At 46.0% G+C, this 25,366-nt stretch overlaps 1 protein-coding gene and 1 non-coding gene across 2 annotated transcripts in view; both read left to right on the top strand.

The window, feature by feature from the left end:
• Positions 1-8,311, top strand: part of XYLT1 (xylosyltransferase 1) — a 309,211-nt gene extending 300,900 nt beyond the window's left edge. Inside the window, exon 12 of the mRNA XM_070412915.1 lies at positions 1,905-8,311. Within this exon, the coding sequence (XP_070269016.1) occupies positions 1,905-2,227 (323 nt within the window). The 3' untranslated portion in view covers positions 2,228-8,311. The remainder of the gene's footprint in view (positions 1-1,904) is intronic.
• Positions 8,312-8,847: 536 nt separating this feature from the next.
• On the top strand, positions 8,848-9,031 carry LOC139009700 (U2 spliceosomal RNA). The gene has a single exon (XR_011471411.1). It is a non-coding gene; the product is annotated as a U2 spliceosomal RNA (small nuclear RNA).
• The last annotated feature ends 16,335 nt before the right edge of the window (positions 9,032-25,366 follow it).

The following is a 25,366-nucleotide window of genomic DNA, read 5'->3' as shown; positions in this document are numbered from 1 at the left end:
GAACGCCACTTAGTCTTACAAGGAGGTTTCTTCTAGTCCTCATCAGAATCATTAGTCGGTATTTTTAAATATATATATTCTTGTGTTTGACAATAAGCAACGAGTGGGAGCTCCTTTAAAATAGGAACAACTCACTTCTTTCCTTCAGCCCAGATGGCTGCCCTTTCTGCTTCCCCGTCGCTAAGTGCCTCTGGTTTATACGTCACGTGACTGTTGACAAAGCGCATGCACTTCCCTCGGAGCCTCTTGCCAGCTCAGCGGGTCCAGTTGGTGCAAGGACGAGTGTCCCCATTTTCCAGGTGGGGAAACCAAGTCTTTGAAAGACTGACTCCGAGATGGAAAAACAAACACACAAAAATCAAAAACAAAACTACTGCTTTAGCTTCCAGCCGGTGGATGAGCCTTCAGTAGATTATCATGAGGACAAACACCGGCTTTGGAGTCAGCCAGTCTTAGACTTAACCCCAGATCTGTCTCTAGCACAGTTGCCTCTGTTTCCCCATCTGTAAAATGGGTAGAATAACACCAGCCCAGTAGTTGTGCATGTGTGTATTGTGTACTAATAATACCAACATATATTAGCTGAATAGTCATTCAAGCTAAACCTTTCCAAGCACTTGGTATATTCTGATTGCCAGTGTACGCACTTTGGGTGAGTCAGTACATTTCGTCATCATGAAGCTGTGAGGAAGGTATTAGTACTCCACCCATTTTACTGCTGGGCAAACTGAGGCACTGGGCGTTGAAGTCAGAAGTCACACCCCTGGTATGTGGGACGTGGGGATTCAGACCCAGATGGTCTGCCTGCAGTCCCTGTGCTCTGCAGCCAGGCGGAGCTGCTGGGAGAGTCAGTGGGACCTCCCACCCCCCTCTGGTCCAAGCATCTGCTCTCCAGGATACTTCCCAGTGGTCTGTTCATGCTCCAACCCCATCCGGGACAAAGCAGAAGCCGGTGGCTTATACAGAGTTCACGGCGGGCACTCGGCAGCCAAGAGCAGGGCTCCTCACCAGGCTCTCAGATCATTAGACCCCGTTCAAACCCCGGCTCCAACTCCCATTACCTATGTGATTTGGGAAAAGATGCTTAATAAGGCTTTGTGCTCACTGTTCCCTCTGCCCAGAATTCTCTTTTCCAGGATCTGTATGTGGCTTTTTTGTTCCTTCACATTAATCACCTCTCAGCTCAGATGTCACCTCCTCAGCGAGGCCTCCCTTGCTCACCTCATCTAAAATAAATACCCTGGTAACTCTAACCCAGGGATCGGAAGGCTTTTGCTGTCAAGGGTTGGATAGTAAATATATGCAGGTTTGGGGGCCATTTACAATCTCTGTCTCAACCACTCAGTTCTGCTGTGGTAGCAGAGAAGCAACCACAGACAATATCTACCCAAATGGGCATAGCCATGTTCCAATAAAACGTTATTTAGAACAACGGGTGGGGGGCCATAGTGTGCCAACACCCCATTTATTTCCTTCGTGACTCATCACTAATTGAAACAACCTTATTTATTTACTTTCCCCCCCTTTATTGTCATCAGTCTACCCCACTGGATTGCAATCTCCTTGACGGTCTTGTTCTCTCCACCCCATGGAGCAGAGCCTGGAATAAACATTTACCAAATGAATGGGTCGATGAACGCCTTGCAAATGGTAGATGTTGAGTAAATATTAATTGAATGAATGAATGTCTGGACTATAGAAGATGCCATGAAAATCTGTGCATGAATGAACTTCGCTCTAAAGTGGGCTCAGAGCTGTCTCAGGCTCAGTTTCTTCATCTGTGCAGTGAGACTGGGGAGACAGCCTCCTCACGAGGCTGTCCTGTGAATTAAGTGGTGCCAGGCACACAGCAGGTGCCAGGTTCGTGGCTCTTCTAATGATGTGATGGTTCCCTTGGCTTTCAGAGGAGGCGCTAAAGCTGCACAACGGACCCCCCCGTGGCGCCTACATGGAGCAGAGCTTCCAGAGCCTGAACCCCGTCCTCAGCCTGCCCGTCAGCCCGGCCCAGGTGGAGCAGGCTCGGAGGAACGCGGCCTCCACCGGCGCTGCGCTGGAGCGCTGGCTGGACTCGCTGGTGGGCAGCATGTGGACCGCCATGGACATCTGCGCCACAGGCCCCACCGCCTGCCCAGTCATGCAGACCTGCAGCCAGACGGCCTGGAGTTCCTTCAGCCCGGACCCCAAGTCGGAGCTGGGGGCAGTCAAACCCGACGGCCGGCTCAGGTAGCACTGGGCGTGGGTGGGCCGCAGCGGATGTCAAAGGGAACACAGCCAGAGGGCCTCCCACCCTGGGGGTGCCTTTTGTGGGAGGAGCTCTCCTGGCCATAAAATGATGGAGAAGGAAGGTTCTGAGGCCAAAGCAGGGTCTGCCGATGACCTGCATTTGGCAAGCTGGCTCCTGGGGGTGTGGTCTTACCTCTTCCGGCTGGTCCTCGAGTCCTACAGGGTCCTTGTCTTCCCCTCCAGTGACCAAGCCCCCAGACGAGTGATTCTCAGACTTTTCCTTTGAGCAGCAGAACTTTGTTTACGAAGCGCAGTGGTGGGTGGAGTTCCAGGTGCAGGTGAAATCCAGGCTGCTCTGGGCGAAGCTAGGGCGAGGGGGGTTCTTCCTCAGCGCTCGGCCCACCGGGCGGTCCCTTCGCCAAGGGCATCTCCTAAGGTACCTCTTCAGAACCCAAGGGCTCTGCAAAACCCAGTTTGAAAAGCACTGCCCAGACGGTGGGTTTGATCGCCAGCCCCACCCTTCGGCTCCTCTTCCCGCTCCTCTGGCCCAGGAAACCCTGTGCCAGCGCTGAAATGACAGGTCACTGAAACCATGCTCACGGGCCCTCCCCAGGGAGGCAGCAGGCCCAGGACGGCTCCAGGCCTCCCACCAGCCCTTCTTAGTCACTACACGAGCACGGAAGCCTGTGGTGTGACATGGCCACGGTCCAGCAAGGTGTGACTGCCAACTGTCCTGGGTTCCATGCCCCCTCCCTTGAGGGAAAATGGGCTGATGAACATCACGTCTCCAGCCATTCATGGGCCAGGAGACCATGACCTTGTTGATCCTTGACAGTGGGAACACTAGGGCCTATGGCCATGAAACTCCTACAGGTGGTTTGGAGCAAAACTCCTGAGCTAGACAGCACAGCAATATCTGTCCCCGGCCTGAGCCTTTCCATTCTGAGGTCAGCCCCTCCGCCCCCCGCCCCCGCCCCCCAAACCTTTGGGAATCGCATAGTCGGTGCTGTTGGGAGTGACCAAACCAGACTTTTCACGTCCAGGAAAAAGCATTTCCGATTCGGTTTTTAAATCCATGCCCTTCTTTATCCCAGGCGACATGCCGTGTAAACATGGGACGCTTGAGTGTCTGCTTGTTTAAAACCTAAACAATAATATTATTCCAACGGCCTGAGCTCCCAGACGCCTGGAGGGTTTCCTTGCCATGTGCCCCGTGGAGGGTCCCCTGCTCCTCTGAGAGCCCCTCGCAGGAGGCTCGCGTCCTCCTCTGACCCCACCTCCCCCAGAGGACAGGGTTCCCTTGGACAAGTCCCACCCCTGGTTGCAAACCGCCCTTCCTGGGGAGCCAGTTCCTGGTGTGACCCCCAGTGTGACTATGAAGGTACTGCAGTTCGCTCCAATGACCTTTCAGCTGTTGCCCCCGTAACCACCCATCCCCCACCCAGCAAGGCAGGATGTCCTATGGGCAATGGAGGGTATAGAGAAAGGACACTTTAGATATTTATTATTTATGTTTTAGTCAATGACTAATGAGTAGGTGCTGTTTTTGCAGCTTGTCAATTGTGTTATCTTACTAACTGAAGCTGCCTTTATTCACAAAAGGCGCCCCAGCCCTCCTCCTCCCTGTACTTCCCTCCGCATCTCCTAGTGTCTCTCTCTGTTTCTATGTGTGTGTGAGTGTGCGTGTGCGTCTGCCCTCCATTCTCCCTGTCCTCAGCAGGGGTGTCGGACAGCATGAGGTGAGCGCTTCATTCAGCATCATGCACTGGCTGAAAGGGGTGACCTTGGGAACGTTGGAGCCTCACTTTTCCTTATGCAGGGTGTTAGCTTCATGTAGCCCCTCCCGTTTCTGGGGGAGTTGGAATTCCTGAGCCATCCCCACTCCCGCCCCAGGCACAGGACAGGCCGAGCACCTGTGGCGGGAGAATGTGCCAACCACAGAGCTCAACCGTCCTGCTTCCTCCTGACTCACCTCCCTCGGCCAGTCTGACCACGCGCTTCCATGTAACATGACAGACGCACAGGGAAACGGCTGCTCCGAGCCTGGGAGGAAAAGACATCCATGTCAGGCAGAGGGTAGGTGGTTGGATGGCGCCAGGAGTGGCCACTGTCAACAGTGGTCCTCGGGACCTCAGAGTGGCTTTCTCAGAAAGCCTGGTAATCTCTAAATGCACTTACAAGCTGTGGGAGGCCTGTGCCACATCCTCTCTCTGCCCCCAGCTTCTGCCTCTGGCCAGTGTCCCTATACCTGTCCGAGCTGCCCAAGGAGCCTCCCTCCTCCCTCCTCACCAGGCCACGAGGACGTGGGTGTTTCCCACAATGTCCTTTGCAGGTCCCTGTGCGGACTGTGTGCCCGCAGGCTCCTGCACCTGCTGACGTGGCTGCCTGTTGTTCCCGCCCTGAAACAGGTGGGCCAGAGCTGGCTTATTCTGGGGACACCCACACCCCATCCCTGTCCTCGGCTTCAGTCACCTCTCCCCGCAGTGAATTCTGGGACACAGAAGTCATCTGGCTGTTTCTTAATGTCTTTTGTTTCTAGACAGAGAATAATTTTGCAGATGTTACATTTGGGGAAAAAAGGGAGAGAGAGAATTCTAAATAAAACCCAGGATGATCTGAGACAAAGTGGTCTTTTCCAGGGAAAATGGCTTAACTCCTTCTTTAATCTGCCTGAGCATGGTTTATTGGCCAGGCAGCCTTCAGCCATGGTGCCCGAGGGCGTTTGTTAAAAGCATGAAGCCGAGGTCTCCGGAAGCCCTCTTCAGGCTGTGGCACAGTGGCCGGGGGTTGCCACCGCTGGGTCCCGGGACTGCAGGAAAGCTGGAAGGGGGGACAGGGTCCGCTTGGGGCAGAAGGAAGTAGTCGGTAGGCTGTGGCCCTCGGCACGGTTTCCCAGCCAGCCCCGTGGCGTGCAGGCCTCCTCTCTCCCTCCTCACCAGGCTGCGAGGACTCAGGGTTCCCCACCGTGTCATTTGAACTGCTGAGGTCCCTAGAACCACTCTCCCTCCTAGTGGCCTGGTGAGGAAGGAGCTAGAGTATAGGAGACAGAAAGCCCTCCCAAGTCCCACCGCCCAGGCCTTGCACAAAGCACTATGTCTCAGGGCTGGGCCAGGGCTAGGAGAGCGGCGAGCAATTCCCAGGGCCCCCCATGTTTAACAAATGCACCCGTTCCTTCCTATGGAGCAAGGCCTTTCTGCTCAGATCCGGGGTCATTCTGACTTCATTTCCCGTTGTTGGCTGAATTTCTGAAAATGCAAGTGGCCTTGAGAGAGGCTGAGCACGGAAGGCCACACAAGCCCATGAAAGGCGCAGATCGCAGCTACTCTGGGCCCCGGCCCGTGTCGTGTGGTCTGTGCTTCCCCCGGTTCTCTAGTTTCCAGGTTCAAGAAGGTCACAGGCTAGAACCTGGGTCTCTTTGCCGAGAAAGTGCAGAATAGAGGAGAGCAGTGGCTGCTGGGTGTGGGGTGTGACAAAGACCCCTTTCCCAAGCCACGTTCCCTGGGAACTCGGAACACAAGCTCCCCAGCAGCATCCAAGGCGGAGACACTGGAAAAGCTGTTGGCAAAGGCCTGCCAGGCACCCCATGGCCGAGGCCACAGCTATCCGGGGGATCCGGGACCCTAGCAGTTGGTGTGACAGTGTAGGGAGTGGCGGGGTCTGCTGGCGGCACATGGCCCCTCCAAAAAGAGCAGCAGCTCCCCAGCCCCAGCCTGTCGGCACCTGTGAGAATGCAGGGGCTGCTCAGCAGAACCTTCCACTTTGGTGAAGGAAGCCAGAAACCCAACCTTCAATAGGAAATCTGATTTTTAAATGTTGGCCATTTTTTTTTAACAGAGGATGGGCACAGAGAAATTCCACAGCTCGGGCTGTGCACCTGGCTCTGCAGAAGTGGGTGTTAAGGAGGTCAGGCGTGGCCCCAGGGAGGCGGGGAAAGCCAGCATTAAGAAAAGGGCAAACATAGCGGCTCCTGTTGAATGCTGAAGGGAACAGGATCTCTCCCTAATCATTCCCGTCCCAAAGACGGTCCCACCAAGGAGGTGTCCCGGGAGAACTGGCTCGTCCTGCTCTCCTGATCCACACAGTTTGTGCTGAAGGGAAGGAGGGACACCATCTGGAGACCCCAACGGTTGCCCCTAGACCCGAGGAGGTCCACACCTTCCGGAATGCCACCACGCCCAGGCGGAGGGGTCAGGGACGGGGGCCAGGAAGAGGGGGTGCGTGGGAAACAGCCCGGCTCTCTCCAAATCCCCGGTTTTAGCAGCCAGCTTGCCACATGTCTGGAAGCTTCCCAGGAAGCCCTGCTGTAGCTGAGCTCACTCCCAGGAAGTCCTCCCAGCCTCTGCCTCAGTTACCTTACTTTGCCCATGGGTCTACCACAGGCGCTACCTCACTGTGTCTGCTGAGAAGTTTACCTGGCGGGGAATGAAGGTGGCCAGATCTGCTTGGGCTGAATGTACAATCTATGCAAATTCTCTGTTTCTCTCTGAAGTTTTATTATTCTTCACCCTGCAAACAAAACACTGTATAGACCCCTCTTAAGACTGAGGAGGGCTTTCTTGCGCCACCTGTGTCCGCCCCTCATGTTGTCTTTGGTTCTGTCTTTGCCCCGCCCCATGCAGGGAGCATGTGTCCCTCCCTCACCCCCCCCCCCCCCCCGCCCCCTCTCCTCCACTCAGCTGGAGTTCTCCAGCCGCCTCTGCCCACCACCACCTCCATTCCTAATTCATCTTCTCCACTCCACGCTTTCTTCTGACTTGCGTATCTTCTCCCCATCCCCACCCCCAAAAAGCCTTAGGTTCTCCTTTTTAAAATGTGGCCTTAAAATTATTTTTGGAAAGCTGACCACCCTCTTCCTCCTATTGCCACCCTCATCCCAGAAGAAAGAGCCCCTTGAAGCTTTCTTTCTTGGAAACCTCCTAAGCAAGGGGCGGCCAATCTGTAGTTTGCAGATGCTTAGAATTTGCTAATAACTGTCGTCTTTAGGAAAACTATTCGTAAGCGTTTCCCATGGGTGAAATGAAGGCTTGGGTGCTCACCTCCACTTCAGCCAGCTCCTGCAGCCCTCTCTCCCGCCCAGCGCCCTGTGGTGAGCGGGCTGGCTCCATTACCTGCCGAGTGCTAAATCCAGCTTTCCAACCCTCCCCTTCCCAAAGACGCCATGACTTACCTACTTCAGTCAAGGGTGAATCAGGAGAGTTTCCCAATTTATATCTTCATCCTTCCTGCCTGGAAAGAGATAGCATTAAATATTCCCAGCTGCTGGGCCGTGTTCTCCAAGGGGCAACACTCTCCCTACATCCAGAGCCCCTCCTCTTCCCTTCCATCGCTCCAGGGCTGATGGAGGCCAAAGACAACCCAGGGTTTTCATAGGAAATTCACTGGAATCGCGCGCAATCGTCTTTGTAGTCCTTCCTTTTTTTTTTTTTTTTTTTTTTTCTCTTAACATTATTATGTTGTCAGTAGCGTTGGGTATTTTTTTAGAGGCCTCACAATAAGTTATTACCGTTCCCCTTCATTTTTTCCCCCGAAGACATGTGGTGATATAGTTTTTAAAAATAACTATTTTGTTATAGATCATAATATGCATAAAACTGTACAGAAATATTTTGTAATGTATTGATTTTTTTAAAAAGAGAGAATCTGTAAATAGAGTTTTAAAAAAAGAGAGAATTCAAACAGCACACACTGAAAGATGTAGATATTTTGCTATTTATTTAAAGGAGTATTTTAAGAGATACTGAACTATCTGAAATTGACCAGAAATCAAAGTTCCAATCACCCGAATGCTTGTTCCTCGCGGTAGAATGTGATTCTCGGAAGCGATTGCACTACCCGCCCATTTTTGCACCTTTTCTGTCTCTTCATTTAGCAGAAAAACAACAACAAAATTGTGCCTTAGCTGTATTTTTTTGTCTAGGGGAGTTTGTTTCTGTCTGACAAAGCAAATTTTTTTGCAGAAAACAGTGGATGTAATAAATACTGTACCATACCAAAAACGCTGCAGGTGTACATAGATGCTTTCTGTCATACCGTGTTTTCAGATGCAGAATTTTAAAATTAAAAAAAAAAAAATACTGTCTTTATGGAACAGTGGCTGTGTGGCTTCTTTTTAACAATTTCGTGAACCTTTGCACACCCTGGTATTCTCCTCCTCTACGCTATCCACCCCTAGCACTAGGGTGACCGTATAATTTGTCGTCCACACTGGGGTACTTTTGAGCCTCAAGGGAACACTGACTAAAAGGAGTGATGAAACCACAGGCATAAACTGGGCCTCTCTTGGGAAAAGCTGGATCTGTGGACACACTCCCTAATCAAGCCTGCTGTCCTCTCTCAACTGCTGGAAATGACTCCCCAGTTGAGACAGAAGTATATGGTTTTACACCGTTGGTTAAGTAGACGTTAGAGAAGAGGGAACACCATCTAAAGTGGCAAACAATTTTTTGTACCCAACTGGCTGGTTATGTAGCAAATCTGTTTTCCTTTCCTCTTTACCACAGAGCTGGACTACATTTCCCAGACTTCCTTGTGCTTAGATGTAGCTATATGACCAACTTTGGCCAATAGAATGCAGGTGGAATTGATGAATGCACTTTTAGACCTGGCCCATAAAATTTCCCGGGAAATTCTCAGCCTTTTGGCTAAGATCAAGAGAAGTGTCTGTTCTTATCAGTTTAATATCTCATACATCCTCTATCTGAGGACAGTGTAGTAAATGGATTTTCAAAGCAGGGAGAAGGAATAGGAGCTTGCTCTGTCCACTCCGCACATGGACCCGGTGTAGCAGTACCTGCTTCCTGCACCGTTCCTCGGTGCACTCAAACAACAAAACCAAACCAAAAAGCTTCCCAGGAGAGCCTCCTCTCTTTCCCCATGCACCAGTGCAAATGTTTTGATTCATCTTGATTTGAGCAATGTTTATATGTGGCTCCTGAAGGCTGTGACCGAGGATAGAGAGTACCCAGGTGGCTGTGTTGCAGTGGTGCTTTAACTAACCTTCAAATCCTTAAAGGCAAAGAGTAGCACTGAGACCCAGATGGGAGTTTACAGCTGGCACTGAATAGGGTAGAGGAGCTAAGTGACTATATTAGGAAAGATGGGTGAATCCCAGATTCATTTGCCCAAACCTTTTTTCTAGTCTGATCTTAGAGCCAGTCGTTCCTCTGCTCAAAGATGAGTCCCCAAAAAAGTCTTTGGGAAGGGGTTACCAGGTCCTCCTTGGGAGGAGGCTGCATGGAGCAGCAGCGGCTAGGCATCCAGCTTCGCCACCATCCAGACTCACCATGGCCTGGGCCCAAACCCATGTGCACCCCGCCCCGGTCCCTGTGTGCCCACAGAGGTGACACCCAGACCCACACGCCTGCAACAGACACCTGTGGGGCCTCTGTGCACCTGGCACGCACCCAGTCAGAACCCATGCTCCCGACAGGACCCAGCCTGGACACTGTGCCACTGCCCTGCGATCACCACTGACCCAGCAGGGCTCTTGCCCCTGCCCTGTACTCAACCACTGCCACCACTACGGGGCTGCCACCTCCGCCCCAGAGCCCAGCTGCTCAGCTCCACCGCCAGGGCTCGGGGCCAGGAACTGCGCTGAAGGCCAGGAGGTGGGTGCAGCCTCCCCTGACCTGGACCTACTGAACTGAGAACCTGAGGAGACTGAAGAGGCTGCAGATCTGTAGGTGAGACAGGAGGGCCTGGGACTGAGAGAGGAGGCCTTGACGGCACTGGCTGTGGAGACTACGGAGCGGGTGCAGCTGTGGAAGCCTGGGGCTGAAGTCCCTGGATAGAGTAGCCCTAGCACCCCTCCATCATGAAGCCTGGGGAGTTCCTCCTGACCAGTGGGAAGGGCTACACAATGGAGCTCACTTAACATTGAATACACTTAACATTGAAGGCAGGGCTTTTATTTCTTGGAGGAACTCAAGTGGGTGAATAGCAAGGGAGCTGGACAGTAGGTCTAGGAAGATCAGCCCTGCCCACCTGGAATGCAGGGGAGGTCCCCTCTGTCCTCCCCTCATCCTCCCTGCCCCCTCACCACAGCAAAACAGCTGCTTCTGACCAGACCTACAGCAACCTTAGGCAGGGGGGAACACCCCGGGGCAGGAAATCTCTGTGCCTGCAGGTGACAAAGGGAGGGTGCCAGCAAACCAGACAGAGCTGAGGCATCAGAAGGAGAGAACTGGCCCGCCGCCCCCCCACCCCTACAAGCCACTGGCACCACCCCCAACACGAGTCTGATCAAACCATCCTGGCAAGACCAGGATATCCCTGCAGACCCCAGCTCCATGGGGGAAGAGAGTAGAGCTTAGAACAGGGATAATCAAGGTGTGAGACTCCAGGCAGAACCAGCCTCTGGGCTAAGGAGTTGCCACCTGCTGGACTACTAAGGGCTTCAACCTATGGACCTCAACCAGGTTGCCCAGGGCCAGAAAGAGACAGCAATTCACATTGACTTGCACCAGAGAAGCTTCCGGGGGTCCAGGATAGACACACCAACGGACCAGATTCAACAGCATCAGAGCAAAATCCAGCGAGCTCCACAAATAGCAGACCCAACAGTTTTTCACTGTGTGAGTGTGTGCAGTTCTGTTTTTTGGTCACTGTGTGTGTGTGTGTGTGTGTGTGTGTGTGTGTAATTTTTTATGTGTATTTGTTTTCCCCCTTTTTTTCTTCTCTTTTTTCTTGCACGTCTCCAATTTCTCTCTTCCCTTTGGTTCTATTCTACTTTTGTCTATTCTTATTGTTATCATTAATTTTCCTTATTTTATTGTGTTTTTCTCATTTTAGTTTTTCTATCTATATGTTATATCCATTATCACTACATTTTAAATTTCTTATTATTGTTTCATTTATTTTCTGTTTCCTTCTCTTTTTTCCTCCTATACTAGTTCTTTTAGCTTCCTCATTGCTCCCATATAACCATTTTTTTTTGTCTTCTTTCTCCCTTTTTCTCAACATCCCCTCTAAGTCTTTGGCCATGTGTCTTTTAGTATTCTCTTTATTTTTCCTTTGCTTTGCATTCTCTTCTTTTTCATTCTTAGTGTTTTCTGTTGTTAGTGCATTAAGTAGCTTGATTTTCGTGGTATTTTTGGTTTGTTCCTATAGTTACGTCTTGTTCTGTTCTGTCAGTACCTGTATAACAGCTGGCACAACATTGGGGTTGAACCTCACTGGCAGTAAGTCAGAGGGGAGATCCCTCCCATGAATCGGACATCAACAATCAAGTCCCAATTACAACAGGAGAGCCCAAGTAACACACACAAGGGGCATTCCTAGAGTATTCGGCTCAGATGAACAAAGACTGCATCACTGGACCCCTGAAGAAACTTTCTACATAAAGCCATTCCACAAAAACTGGGAGGCATAACAGTTCTATCTAATACACAGAAGCAAATGCAGAGTGACAGCTAAAATGGGGAGGCAAAGGCACAAACCCCAAATGAAGAAAAGGAATTTCCAGGAAAAGAACTAAATGAAATGGAAGCAAGCAATCTATCAGACATAGAGAGTTCAAAGTAATGGTTATAAAGATGCTTAAGGAAATTAGTGCAAATTATAAAAGCATGAAAAAAGGAAATAGAGGCCATGAGCAAGAACCGAACAGAAATGAAGAATGATATATCTGACATCAAGAATACACTGGAAGGAATTAAAAGTAGATTGGATAAAGCAGAGGATCAAATCAGTGATTTGGAAGAAAGGGTAGAAATAAATATCCAATTAGAGCAGCTAATAGAAAAAAGAATTAAAAAGCAGGAAGAAAGTTTAAGGGAGCTCTGGGACAATATAAAATATAACAACATCTGCATTATAGGAATAACAAAAGGGGAAGAGGATGAGTAAGGAACAGAGAACCTGTTTAAAGAAATAATGACAGAAAACTACCCCAACCTGGTGAAAGAAAATGTCACACAAATTCAGGAGGCACAGAGTGCCCAATCAAGATAAACTCAGAGACCCACACCTAGACACATCATAATCAAAATGGCAAATGTCAAAGACAAAAAAGAATCTTAGGTGCAGCAAAAGAGAGACAGAACATCACCTACAAAGGAATTCCCATTAAATGTCAACTGACTTCTCAATTGAAAAACTTCAGGCCAGAAGCAAATGACATGAAGTAACCAAAGTAATGAAAAGCCTATCAACAAATCAACAAACAACAAGTGCTAAAGAGAATTCGAAGAAAAAGGAACCCTCCTGCACTGCTGGTGGGAATGCAGACTGGTGCAGCCACTGTGGAAAACAGTATGGTGTTTCCTCAAAAAATTAAAAATGGAACTCCCATTTGACCCAGTGATCCCACTTCTAGGAATATATCCTAAGAAAACAGAAACACCAATCACAAAAGATATAGGTACCCCTATGTTCATAGCAGCACAATTTACAATAGCTAGGATTTGGAAACAGCCTAAGTGCCCATCAGCAGATGAGTGGATTAGAAAACTGTGGTACATCTACACAATGGAATAGTGTTCATTACTTTTTTACGCTGCTGTAAAAAAAGAAGGAATTCTTACCATTTGCAGCAGCATAGATGGAACTGGAGAGCATTATGCTAAGTGAAATAAGCCAGTCAGTGAAAGATAACTATCACATGATCTCACTCATTTGTGGAATATAAAGAACATAATAAATGGATGAACAAAAATAGATACAGAGACAAAGAAGCATCGAACAGACTATCAATCTACAGCAGGAAGGCGGGGGAAGGTAGGGGGAGGGGAGTTAAGAGACCAACTGAAGGACTTGTATGCATGCATATAAGCATAACCAATGGACGCAAGACACTGGAGGGGGGAGGGGCAGTGAGGGAATGTGGCGGGGGGTAGGGGAGGCTGCGGGGAGGTCAATGGGGAAATAAAGGAGACATATGTACTACTATTTGTAATAATTTAAACAATAAAACATTTAAAAAAAAAAACAAAGTAATGAAAAGCAAGGGCCTAAATCCAAGACTACTGTATCCAGCAAGGCTATCACTTAAAATCAATGGTGAAATAAAAAGCTTTCCAGACAAAAAAAAAGGTTAAAAGATTACATTACCACCAAACCAGCAACGCAAGAAATATTAACAGGACTGCTTTAAGAAGAAGAAGAAAAGGAGAGAGAGAGAGAAGATCTTAGGCATAAAGAATAACAATGGCAATAAAAAAATACCTATCAATAATAACCTTAAATGTAAATGGATTAAATGCTCCAGTCAAAAGACGTAGGGTAAGTGAATGGATAAGAAAACATGACCCGCCGAAACCGGTTTGGCTCAGTGGATAGAGCGTCGGCCTGCGGACTGAGGGGTCCCGGGTTCGATTCCGGTCAGGGGCATGTACTTGGGTTGCGGGCACATCCCCAGTGGGAGATGTGCAGGAGGCAGCTGGTCGATGTTTCTCTCTCATCGATGTTTCTAACTCTCTATCCCTCTCCCTTCCTCTCTGTGAAAAATCAATAAAATATATAAAAAAAAAAAAAAAAAAAAAAGAAAACATGACCCACATATATGCTGTCTACAAGAGACCACCCCCACCCCGCCTCAGAATAAAAGATACACACAGACTGAGAGTGAAGGGATGTAAAAATATAGTCCTTGCACAAGAAAAGGGAAAAAAAGCTGGGGTATCAATACTTATATCAGACAAAACAGACGTCAAAACAAGAGTCAGGACCACTACACAATGCTAAAGGGAATGATTCAACAAGAAAATATAATCCTTGTAAACATATATGCACCCAATATAGGAGCATGCAAATTCTTAAAAAAAAACTCATGATGGACTGTAAGGGAGAGATTAATAGCAATACAGTCATAGTAAGGACTTCAACACTCCACTGACATCACTGGATAGATATTCCAGACAAAAAATCAACAAGGAAAAAGAGGCCTTAAATGACACACTAGATCAGATGGGTTTACTGATATTTATAGAACATTTCACCCCAAAGCAACAGAATATACATTCTTCTCAAGTGCACATGAACTCAAAGATAGACCACATGTTAGGACACAAAACAAGCCTATACAATTTCAAGAAGATTGATATAATACCAAGCATCTTCTCAGATCACAATGGCATGAAGTTAGAAATCAACTATAATAAAAAAACAAACTCAAAAACACTCAAATACATGGAGGCTAAGTTAGCCTGTTATTTAAACAATGAACGGGTTACCAATGAGATCAAGCAAGAATTTAAAAACTTCCTGGAAACAAATGAAAATGAACACACAACCATGCAAAACCCTATGGGACACGGTGAAAGCAGTTCTGAGAGGGAAGTTTATAGCATTACAGGCCTACCTCAAGAAACAAGAAAAAGCACTAATAAACCATCTAACCCTACAACTAATTGAATTAGAAAGAGAACAGCAAGAAAAGCCCAGAGGAAGTAGAAGGAAGGAAATAATAAAGATCAGAGGGTAAATCAATGACATAGAGAATAAAAAATAAAATTAAAAAATATACAAGAGATCAATGAATCCAAGAGCTGGCCCTTTGAAAAGATAAACAAGATTGATGAACCCTTAGCCAGGCTCATTAAGAAACAAAGAGAGAAGAACCAAATAAAATGAGAAATGAAAGTGGCAATATAAAAATGGACACCACAGAAATATAAAGGATCAGAAGCAAATACTATGAATAGCTATATGTCAACAAACTGGACAATCTGGGCAAAATGAACAAATTCCTAGAAACATATCTTCCAAAACTCAATCAGGAAGAATCAGAAAACCTGAGTAGGCCAATAACAACTGATGAAATTGAAGCAGTAATTTAAAAACTCCCAGCAAACAAAAGGCTTGCACAGGATGGGTTTACAGGAGAATTCTACCAAACATTCAAAGAAGAACTAACACCTGTCCTCCTCAAACTATTCAAAAAAATTCAAGAGGAAGGAACACTTCCAAGCTCTTTTTACGAAGCCAGCATTATCTTAATTCCAAAACCAGATACAGACACCACAAAGAAAGAGAATTACAGGCTAGTATCCCTGATGAACACAGATGTTAAAATCCTCAACAAAGTATTAGCAAATCGGGTCCAGCAATATATTAAAAAGATCATACACCATAATCAAGTGGGATTTATTCTGGGGATGCAAGGCTGGTACGATATTCACAAATCAATAAATTTGATACATCACATAAACAAATTGAAAGATGAAAATCACGTGATCATATCAAAGATACAGAAAAAGTATTTGACAAAAACCCTTTTTAATAAAAACTCTCAGGAAAATGGGAATAGAGAGATCATATCTCAACATAACAAAGGCCATATATGACAAACCTATAGCCAGCATAATACTCAATAACTAAAAGTGTTTCTCTTAAGAACAGGAACAAGACAAGGATGTCTACTTTCACCACTCTTATTCAACATAGTACTGGATGTCCTCACCACAGCAATCAGAGAAGAAGATGAGATAAAAGGCATTCAAATTGGAAAGGAGGAGATAAAACTGACATTATTTACACATGATATGATATTGTACATAGAAAACCCTAAAGACTCCACTAGGAAACCACTAGACTTAATAAATGAATTTGGCAAGGCAGCATGATACAAAATCAACATCCAGAAATCTATGGCATTTTTATACACCAATAATGAACTCTCAGAAAGAGAAACTAAAAAATCAATCCCATTTACCATTGCAACAACAACAACAAAACATAAGAAACAGGAATAAACCTAACCAAGGAGGTAAAAAACCTATACTTGGAAAATTATAGTACATGGAAAAAGAAATAGAGGAAGATACAAACAAATGGAAGTGTATAATATTCATGGATTGGAAGAATTAACATTGTTAACATCGTTATACTACCCAAAGCAATCTATAGATTCAACACAATCTCTATTAAAATACCAATGGCATACTTCAAAGACCTAGAACAAATACTCCAAAAATTTATATGGAACCATAAAAAACACAGAATAGCTGTAGCAATATTGAGAAAGAACAAAGTAGGAGGGATCATAATCCCAGATATCAAGTTATACTATAAAGTCATTATAAACAAAACAGCCTGGTACTGGCACAAGAATAGGCATATAGACCAATGGATCAGAACAGAGACCTCAGAAATTGACCCACACTATTACAGTCAATTACTATTTGACAAAGGAGGCAAGAACATACAATGGAGTAAAGACAGTCTCTTCAACAAATGGTGCTGGGAAAACTGGACAGACACATGCAGAAAGATGAAACTAGACCACCAACTTACACCATACACAAGAATAAACTCAAGATGGATAAAAGGCTTAAATATAATGCATGAAACCATAAAAATCTTACAGGAGAACATAGGCAGTAAAATCTCAGACATCTTACATAGCAATATGTTTATGAATATATCTCCTCAGGCAAAGGAAACTAAGGAGAAAAAAAACATGGGACTACATCAAAATAAAAAGTTTCTGCACAGCGAAAGAAAACACCATCAAAATGAAAAGGGAACCCATGATATGGGAGAACATATTTGCCAATGATACATCTGATAAGGGGTTAATATCCAAAATATATAAAATACCCATACAGCTCAACAAAAGGAAGACAAACAATCCAATTAAAAAATGGACAGAAGACCTGAATAGATATTTCTCCAAAGAGAACATACAGATGGCCAAGAGACATATGAAAAAATGCTAAAGTCATTAATCATCAGAGAATGCAAATTAAAACCACAATGAGATATCACCTCACACCAGTCAGAATGGCTATCATCAAAAAAATCAACAAACAACAAGTGTTGGTGAGGAAACGGGAAAAGTGAACACTAGTTCACTGCTGGTGGAAATGCAGATTGGTGCAGCCACTATGGAAAACAGTATGACGTTTCCTCAAAAAATTACGAATGGAACTTCAGTTTGACCCAGTGATCCCACTTCTGGGAATATATCCTAAAAATTCTGAAACACCAATCAGAAAGCATATATTCGCCCCTATGCTCATAGCAGCATTATTACCAATAACTAAGATTTGGAAACAGCCCAAGGGCCCATCAGTAGCTGAATGGATATAAAAGCTGTGGAGTGGAATGGAATACTATGCAGCTGTAAAAATGAGGTATATCTTACCCTTTGGATCAGCATGGATGGACCTAGAGAATATTATGCTCAGTGAAATAAACCAATTTAAGAAAGACAAATAGCACATGATTTTACTTATTTGTAGAATCTAATGAACAAAATGAATTGATCAATAAAATAAGACCTGAAGTCTGGAGGCATGGAACAGACTGACATACCTTGATGTGGAGGTTGGGGGATGAGAAGAGATAAACCAAAGAACTTATATACCTATATGCATAGCCCATGGACTCGGGCAATAGGGTGGTGAAGACCTGGTGGGGGAGGAGGTGGGGCGGGGGGGGGGGGCGGCGCGGCGGGAGGAGTGTTAGCGGAGGGCAGTGATGGCGAACCTATGACACGCGTGTCAGAGGTGACACACGAACTCATTTTTTTGGTTGATTTTTCTTTGTTAAATGGCATTTAAATATATAAAATAAATATCAAAAATATAAATCTTTGTTTTACTATGGTTGCAAATATCAAAAAATTTCTATATGTGACACAGCACCAGAGTTAAGTTAGGGTTTTTCAAAATGCTGACACGCCGAGCTCAAAAGGTTCGCCATCACTGGCGTAGGGGCTGGGAGAAGGGTGGTAAAGGGTGGGTAACTTGGAGACTACTGTAATACTATCAACAATAAAAAAATATACATTAAAAAATGAGAGAGATAAGCAATTGATTCATTTCCTTACCTAATATATAAAATTTATGATAGTCATTTCTGGTAGTATTACTGCTTTATTACTCAGATTTCTAAGATCATTTTCAAAATTGTTCTCTATGTAAAGAAATAAACCATATAGGGCACATATACCTACTATATACATCTTTCATATAGAAAATGTTAAATGTCCTTTAAGTATACAGTAGTAAAATGAACAAACTATAAAGGAATGGGTCATTATCTAATTGACAAGACAATCTACTTCCATGTAAGAAATACATAAAATATAAGGCTTTTCTTCAGATATAATGTGTGCAGCCTATTAGCAATTCCAGGAGAATCTATTGGATCATGAAACTAAAGAGGCAACAGAATTAAAATGCAAGTACAAGAATGAAGGCAGCCCCAGAGGGCTCAAGAACTGGAATTGGAGTCTCCATACTCATTGTTTCTTTTTCCTCCATTTCTCCTGGTCCCAATTTGATTCTATTCTCCCCTGCAGACAGCCACGTGATAGAGAAAGAAGGCCCCACAAGTCCCTGCTTCTTGTTCTTCAAACACCAACACAGAGAAACATTAATGTTCTTTGTCCTCGTTGCCAAAGGAGATGGTTCTAACAAGCAAGCTTAGGCCACACACTTGGACCAATCATTGGGGATCGGGCAAATAGATGCCATAATTGGTGAAGTCTGGATCATATGTCTACCCCTGTGGCCAGGGGGTTGGGTAAGAAACTGTGATTGGCAGCCCCATCCCAATCACATGGTCAAAGTGGAAGAGGAACATTTCCCCAAAGGGTGAGGATGGTGCTGAACACACATAAACAACAGATGTCCATCCACTTGCCACAGCCAATTCCAGGCTCAGGTGGCTTCTCAGATGCCAGTCCAATTCGTTTTTGCTCCTCAAGTGCCCAAATCATCTCTGCCCAGCTCCTAGCTGTCTCCCAGAGGAGAAGGGTTCTGGGCTTGTCTTGAGCAAATCATTTTACATAAATATCATATGGATGGTGCCAAGGATTTCACCCTCACTTAATTAGTGGTGCACTATTTATGCTTATGGGACAGCATGATGGATTTCTCCTTTTCTCCTTGTAGCATGGGCATGTGACTCATTAAAAAGGCTCATGGACTGCCCTTTGCTGATTATGGTGGGTGATTCTAACAGGCAGCAGAAAGCAGAGCCTGTAGACCTGCAAAGAGCAACTTCTCTCTCCACATTTCTGTAGCATCGTCCTGAGTCCCAGTCTCCCCTCTGAGCCTTTCGCCACTCTGTCCTCTCAGCAGGTACCAGAACCCTCAGCTAGCAAACTCGTCCAGGATGAGGTGGGCATACCTTACTGGGTTGGTGCATTAAGCTTCAAAAAGTGGATTTGATGAGGAAAACCTTGGTTAACCCAGTGCTAGAAAGCGCGGGTAGCCGGTAGGCTGGTAGGCATCACAGCAGATTGACAAGGACTCAGGAGAAATGTGGGGAATGCTTTTCAAATCATACTGTCCAGGCTGAACATTACTACCAATGTTTCAGTGCCTCTGACCAAAATAAGGGCCCTCCTCCAACTCTGGAGTCAGATAATCCTATGTCTAAACACAGATTTCATATGGATCAACAGTCAAGTTTGACTCTACTTCCCTCACATATCTGCTCCATAGCCTACTTGTCTGTATGTTGGGGATAATAGTTACTGACTCATAAAGCTGTCGGGAGAGTTTCAGAAAGACACTGCATGTAAAATACGAAGCCCACCGTGTGCACATAGGAAGAGTTCAATAAATGTCAGCCCCCCTTGCCTTCACACCTCAAATGTGAAAACTCCTTGAGGGCAGGGACAATGCCTATATTTTTAGCAAATATTAAAGGTTTTGACACAGAAAATGGTGTGCCAGTGTTTGATGAATGAATGAATGAATGGACCAGAGTGTTGCTACTTCCACAGTGTCTTCAGGGGTGTTCCATTTAGTCTGGTCTCCACAATAATTCTGGGTTTAGATGTGATATCTTCCTTAAGCCTCAATTCATGACAAGGTGGTATCACCTTGGCCTCAGAGATCCAAGTGCCATGTTTCCCACACACCCTGAAACATAGCACTGCCCTGGGGAGACCCAAGTTCAGCTACGAACCTGGGTTCCACTTCCACTGAATTGGTTCCTTTTACAGATCATTCCTCTATTCTGCAGGGATTTATTTCTCCTTTGTGCACCATATCACCCCCAATAAGTACCCCAACCCATCACTCCCCAAATTACTACTGCCAAGCTAAGTGGACAGAGATGTTATCAAAGCTTTCAGGAAAGGGATTTCATGAGAGCATTTCAAATGATTTAACATCAGCTACTGCCATTCTCAAAAGCCCCAGAATCTCTCATCAGCTGCCTACCTACCCAGTTTCCAGCTTCCAAGCATGTTTCTCTCTCCCTGTCTTCATGCCCTGACCTTCTCTCTTCTGCCTGCTCTTCTCCATCCCCCAAAATGCCCGATTACCCCTTGTCCTCCTGTGGCCTCTCTGCAGACCAGTCCCTTGGGCCACACCTTCCACACCTGAGAAAACTGTAAATGTGAATTCTCTCCCAAGTTCTGAATGCAGCTCTCACCTTAGAGAGCTCTGGAGCCAGCTCTGAGAACAATTACTACAAAATACTTCCTCCCTCTGATTATTATGATTTAACACAATCCCTGGCTGATAAGTGGGGTCTGAGTTCTTTGGCTTTGTTCCTTAGATCATGCTTTTTATTATTTTGGAAAACCTTCAGGTCTCTGTGACAGCACCTCCAACCTCGGTCTCATTCTATGGTGAACGACTGCTGATTTAATTGGGGATGAATGGTGGGCAGGTAGGTTGCGAGTGTCCAAAGATAAACCTGGATGGACTCCAGGAAGGAGTTACTCAGAACTAAGAACGCCGACACGCTAGGGTTGGGTTCAATGAATTACAGTCCTTCCTGCCAACTTTTATTTTCCAGCCTTGACTATTCATGGCCTGCGCCGGCAGACACTGACATTGACCTTATCCTCAAGTCTTTGTTAATCTAATATGGGTATTGGCCCAAACTTAGCTTCAAAGCCTAGAAACAGGAGAGGAAGAAACATTTATGGAATAAGGGATATAGAACCCTCTCTAACTGCACCCTAACTCAAAGACTGACCTGTACCCATAAAAACCTAATTGCTCCATCCGGCAGTATGTAAGTCAGGGTTTTCAGGAGAAATAGAACCAATAGGATGTGTGTTCGTGTATGGGCAGAGAGAAAGAAAGAAAAAGCAAGACCTTACAAGGAATTGCTCCCATGATTATGGACGCTGGGAGTCCTAAGAGCTGCAGTTAGCCAGCTGGAGACCAGGGAGAGCTGGCGACATAAGTTCCAGTCCAAGTCAAAAGCTTAAGAACCAGGGAGCAGATGGTGTAGTTCAAGTCCAAAACCAGCCACTCAAGACCCAAGAAGAACCAATGGTTCAGTTCAAGTCTAAAAAATAAATGCTCATCTCCCAGCTGGAGGAGTTCCCCCTTATTAGCAGGAAGGTCAGCCTTTTGCTCCAATCAGGATTTCAACTGGATGATTGGATGAGGCCCACCTGCCTTAGGGAGGGCACTCCTCTTCAGTCTGCTCATTCCAATGGGCATTGTACCCCTAAACAGCCTCACAGACACACGCAGAATAATGTTTAACCAATATCTTGGCACCCTGTGACCCAGTCAAGTTAACATAAAAGTAGCCATCACACCCAGTTTCTCTTCCTTTGTAACGGGCATAATGCTAGCCACCTGGAGGCCACGCTGGTGAAGCAAACCGAAAGAGCGGTAACCAGCTAACAGGGGTCTTGGTTCTGACCCTCCTACTTAGCGGTGTGTGACTTTGAGTCAATCACTCAACTTTGTGATACAGTTTTTCCATTTGTTTAAAAAGGAAAAAAAGAAAGCAGGAGATAATCTTATCTGCCTTACCTGCTTCTGAAGCGTTGCTGGTAAGAGGAGATCAACAACAACTCTCAGCCAAGACTGCACAATGCAATCACCTGGAGGAGTTAAATACTGATGCGCAAGCCACACCCCCAACCAATCAAATCAGAAGCTCTGGAGGTGGGGCCCAGGCATCCGTAATTTGTAAAGCTCCAATGTGCAGGGCAGGCTGAGAAGCACTAGATTAAATGGTTTCACCTTCCCCAAGTGTTCGGGATTATCATTACTGCCCTCCGCTTACGCTAGCCCTCGCGCAGCGAGAAGGGCTCGCCTGGCTTGAGACCACAGTGCCCCACAAGGATAAGAGTGAGATCCAAGGCATTAACAGAAAACATCTCAATGTTCTGAATCAATTCAGTTTACCTGAAAAATGCGACCCTTAGAATTGCATATCCCAAGAACTGAGAAGAAGAATACAAATATATGATCTAATCTATCCCCCTGCCTCCAGCCAAAGTCATGCTTCAACCTTATGAGAGAGACTGGGCTTCATGAGTTCTCTGGGGTGAGGGTGAGGACACCATCACCTGCTACTGCCCACCTTTCTTTTGGATCCTCACACACAGATAAGCCAGCTTCCCTCTGGCTCTTGCTCATGTCTCACAATCCCTTTGCCCAACCGGGAGTGACCCCTGCCCAGATCTATATTCCAGAACATGCATAAGCTTGGAAGACTTCCTGTATGCCACAGCCCCTTCCTTGAATGCCTTACTGACATGTCCTCAGTCATACTGGGCCAATGAAGGCAGGAAGTCCAGCACCCAGTAGGTGTGCCCACAGCTAGGCCTACACTGCCGTGTGGCTGGCCTCAGACTATCCAGTTGGGTGAGCTGTCTCCCCAGCAAGGTTGTTAAGCTTATTTGGGATGAGGATGATGCGTTCTAATCTAGACCCTCCCTTCTCAAAGTGTGCTCCAAGGAGTGTGGCATCAGCATCCCCTGGGCGCTTGTTAGGAAAACAGCATTTCGGGCTCCACCCCAGAGCTTCTGAATCGGGGTCCTCATTTTAACAAAACACCCAGGTGATTAGCATGCTGTACACTTTAAATGGGTGGATTCATTAGTATATGAGTTACATCTTGATAAAAGTGGTTTTTAAAAGACGTTTCTCATACTTCATGGAGAATATAAAAGCATCAGATGGAAATGCTGGCTGACATTATCGCTTTTATTTGACTGTTGTTTACTTACTTCAGATAGAACATAAGCTTCATGAGGACAAAAACTTGGTCAATTTTATTCACCACTGGTTCTCCAGAGACCAAAACAAAGCCGTACATTTAGCGGGTGATTGAAAAACCTTTGAAGAATGAATAAACTAACAACAAATGAACATCTTAACCAAATCCTCAAGCTTCTGAACATTGGAAGCAAATGTTCTGAAGCAGCGGTCGCCAACCTTTCGGACCTCACAGACCACCAGTGGCAACCGCTGTTGAAGAAGCATCCCTCCTCCTTCCAAAGGCCTGTAGGAGGGATGTTGGCATTCATTAAGAATAGCTTTACCTGTGACATTGCCATCCATGCGAAAACCTAATTCCCAGCAACCTCGGGATCCAACCCTCACACCTGTGAGCTCCTCCTCCATTTGACACTGTCTTGTTAAACCAGATGAGTCAGCACCAATTAACACTCATTAATGCAATTTTGAAATTGGACAAGCAGACACAGAAGTTCACAAGAGCAGAACAAATTACTGGAAACCAAAGTTACATGCTTCTTCTGGCTTCTTAGCCTGCTAAGGTGTTAGGGGCCCTTCCAGTGGGAACTGGAAAGCAAGTAGTAGTTCAAGGTCACTTTGCATGCAGACTGCAGTCTCACCACCATCGGAGGCTTGAGAAATTGGAGGTCATGTAATAACCGGCTCTCTCAGGCTTGTGTGGAGCTGGATCTCAATGAATGAATCAGACACATACATCCTCTTGTTTAATCTTAAGACCTGAATAGAACCTTCCATCTGACGAGTGAGGACATGAAGGCGAAAGGTGTTGGCTGACTCGCTTCTGGACCCAGAGTTAGTGAAGGAGGTCCTTGCAGTAAACTGGTTAAGCCCATGAATTTTGAAGTCAGACCCAAGTTTAAACACTAATTGCCAGTTACTGTCTGACCTTAGGCTGTTTAGTTGTCTCCAAGGTTCAGTTTCTCAGTCTATTAATTAAGCAGCAGCTAAAAATTAACTTCTTAGTGTTCAACAAGATAATGCATATAAAGCATTTATCGCAGAACCTGGCAAAAAGTATGTTTTTAATAAACGTTAGCTTAAAAAGAAACCATTTGGGCTCTTTCTATCATGTTTTATGAAAAGCTCCAGTATACCACGGTTTATTATTAAAGAACCATCCCAAGGCTTCCCTTCCTTTCCCTTGCCTAATTTGTCCAAAATGAACCTCAGCTCCAATGATAAGATCTGCATTAACTCCATAACGCATGCATCTATTCATTTAGTGCAGCTTTATTGAGCACCTACTGTATGCCAGATGAGCTAGATGAGAGTGATACAAAAATAAAAGATTCTAGGCCTACCCTCAAGGGATTTGTAATATAGGACGAGGGTGCAAACAAGAAGGGGTAAGAGAATATCAAGTAATACCATTTCCTGATGCTTTGACCTGCCCTGACACCTCATGGATTACAAATTCCATAGTCTGCCCCATCCTCAACCTGTCTGCCATGGCTCCAAAACACCTCCCATTGGTTTCATCCTCCCAACACGGGCCTTGGTACTTGAAGAGTAGCTGAGACGCTCCCCATCCCCCAACTACTGTTTATTTAGCACCTAATATGAGTAAGGCACTGAACTGAACACTGGGTTCGAAATGGTAACAAAACAGACATGGTCCCTTTCCTCCCAGAGCTTAGAGTCTGGTATGGAAGACAGCTGTTAACATAATAAACGTCTAACTAAATGTAAAATTGCAACTAGGAAATAGTGAATGAGAGTTTATAATGGAGGACAGGAACTAGTCGAAGGTGAGAGAAGTCCTCATGAGGAAACAATGCTGAAGCTCAGATTTGATGTCTGATGAAGACTTAATGGGCATGAAGGGAAGGGAAGAGTTTCTAGGGTAAAGACAGCGACATGAGCAAAGGCCCTGCGATGGGGAGAGCCCTGCATGCACAAGAGGCAGAAAGGACATAGCAGCTGGACTACAGAGGTGAGAGGTCACCGGGGGTAATGTCAGACTGGTGGGTAGAAACTAGATTGTGGCAGATTCAGACCTTGTTGAGATTCTGACCCTCAGAATAGCGGTGTAATCAGGGAATGTTTGTAAGGCCCTTGGAGGTGGAGGAGCGGTTCCTGAAAGGGGGTGACATAATCATATTTGTGTTTTAAGGTGTAAATAAGCTAAGAACACCGATGGGGCAAGAATGGGGTAAGCACAGGGGAGTGGTCAGTGATGAAATGGGAGAGGAGGGTAGATCATGTACAACCTTGTAGGCCAG

This window comes from Myotis yumanensis, unplaced genomic scaffold (assembly GCF_028538775.1).
Source record: "Myotis yumanensis isolate MYYU_CA2020_CCGP unplaced genomic scaffold, mMyoYum1.0.hap1 SCAF_4, whole genome shotgun sequence".
NCBI classification, from domain to species: Eukaryota; Metazoa; Chordata; class Mammalia; order Chiroptera; family Vespertilionidae; genus Myotis; species Myotis yumanensis.
The sequence above is the reverse complement of the archived record's forward strand: the minus strand, read 5'-3'. Positions and strand labels throughout refer to the sequence as shown.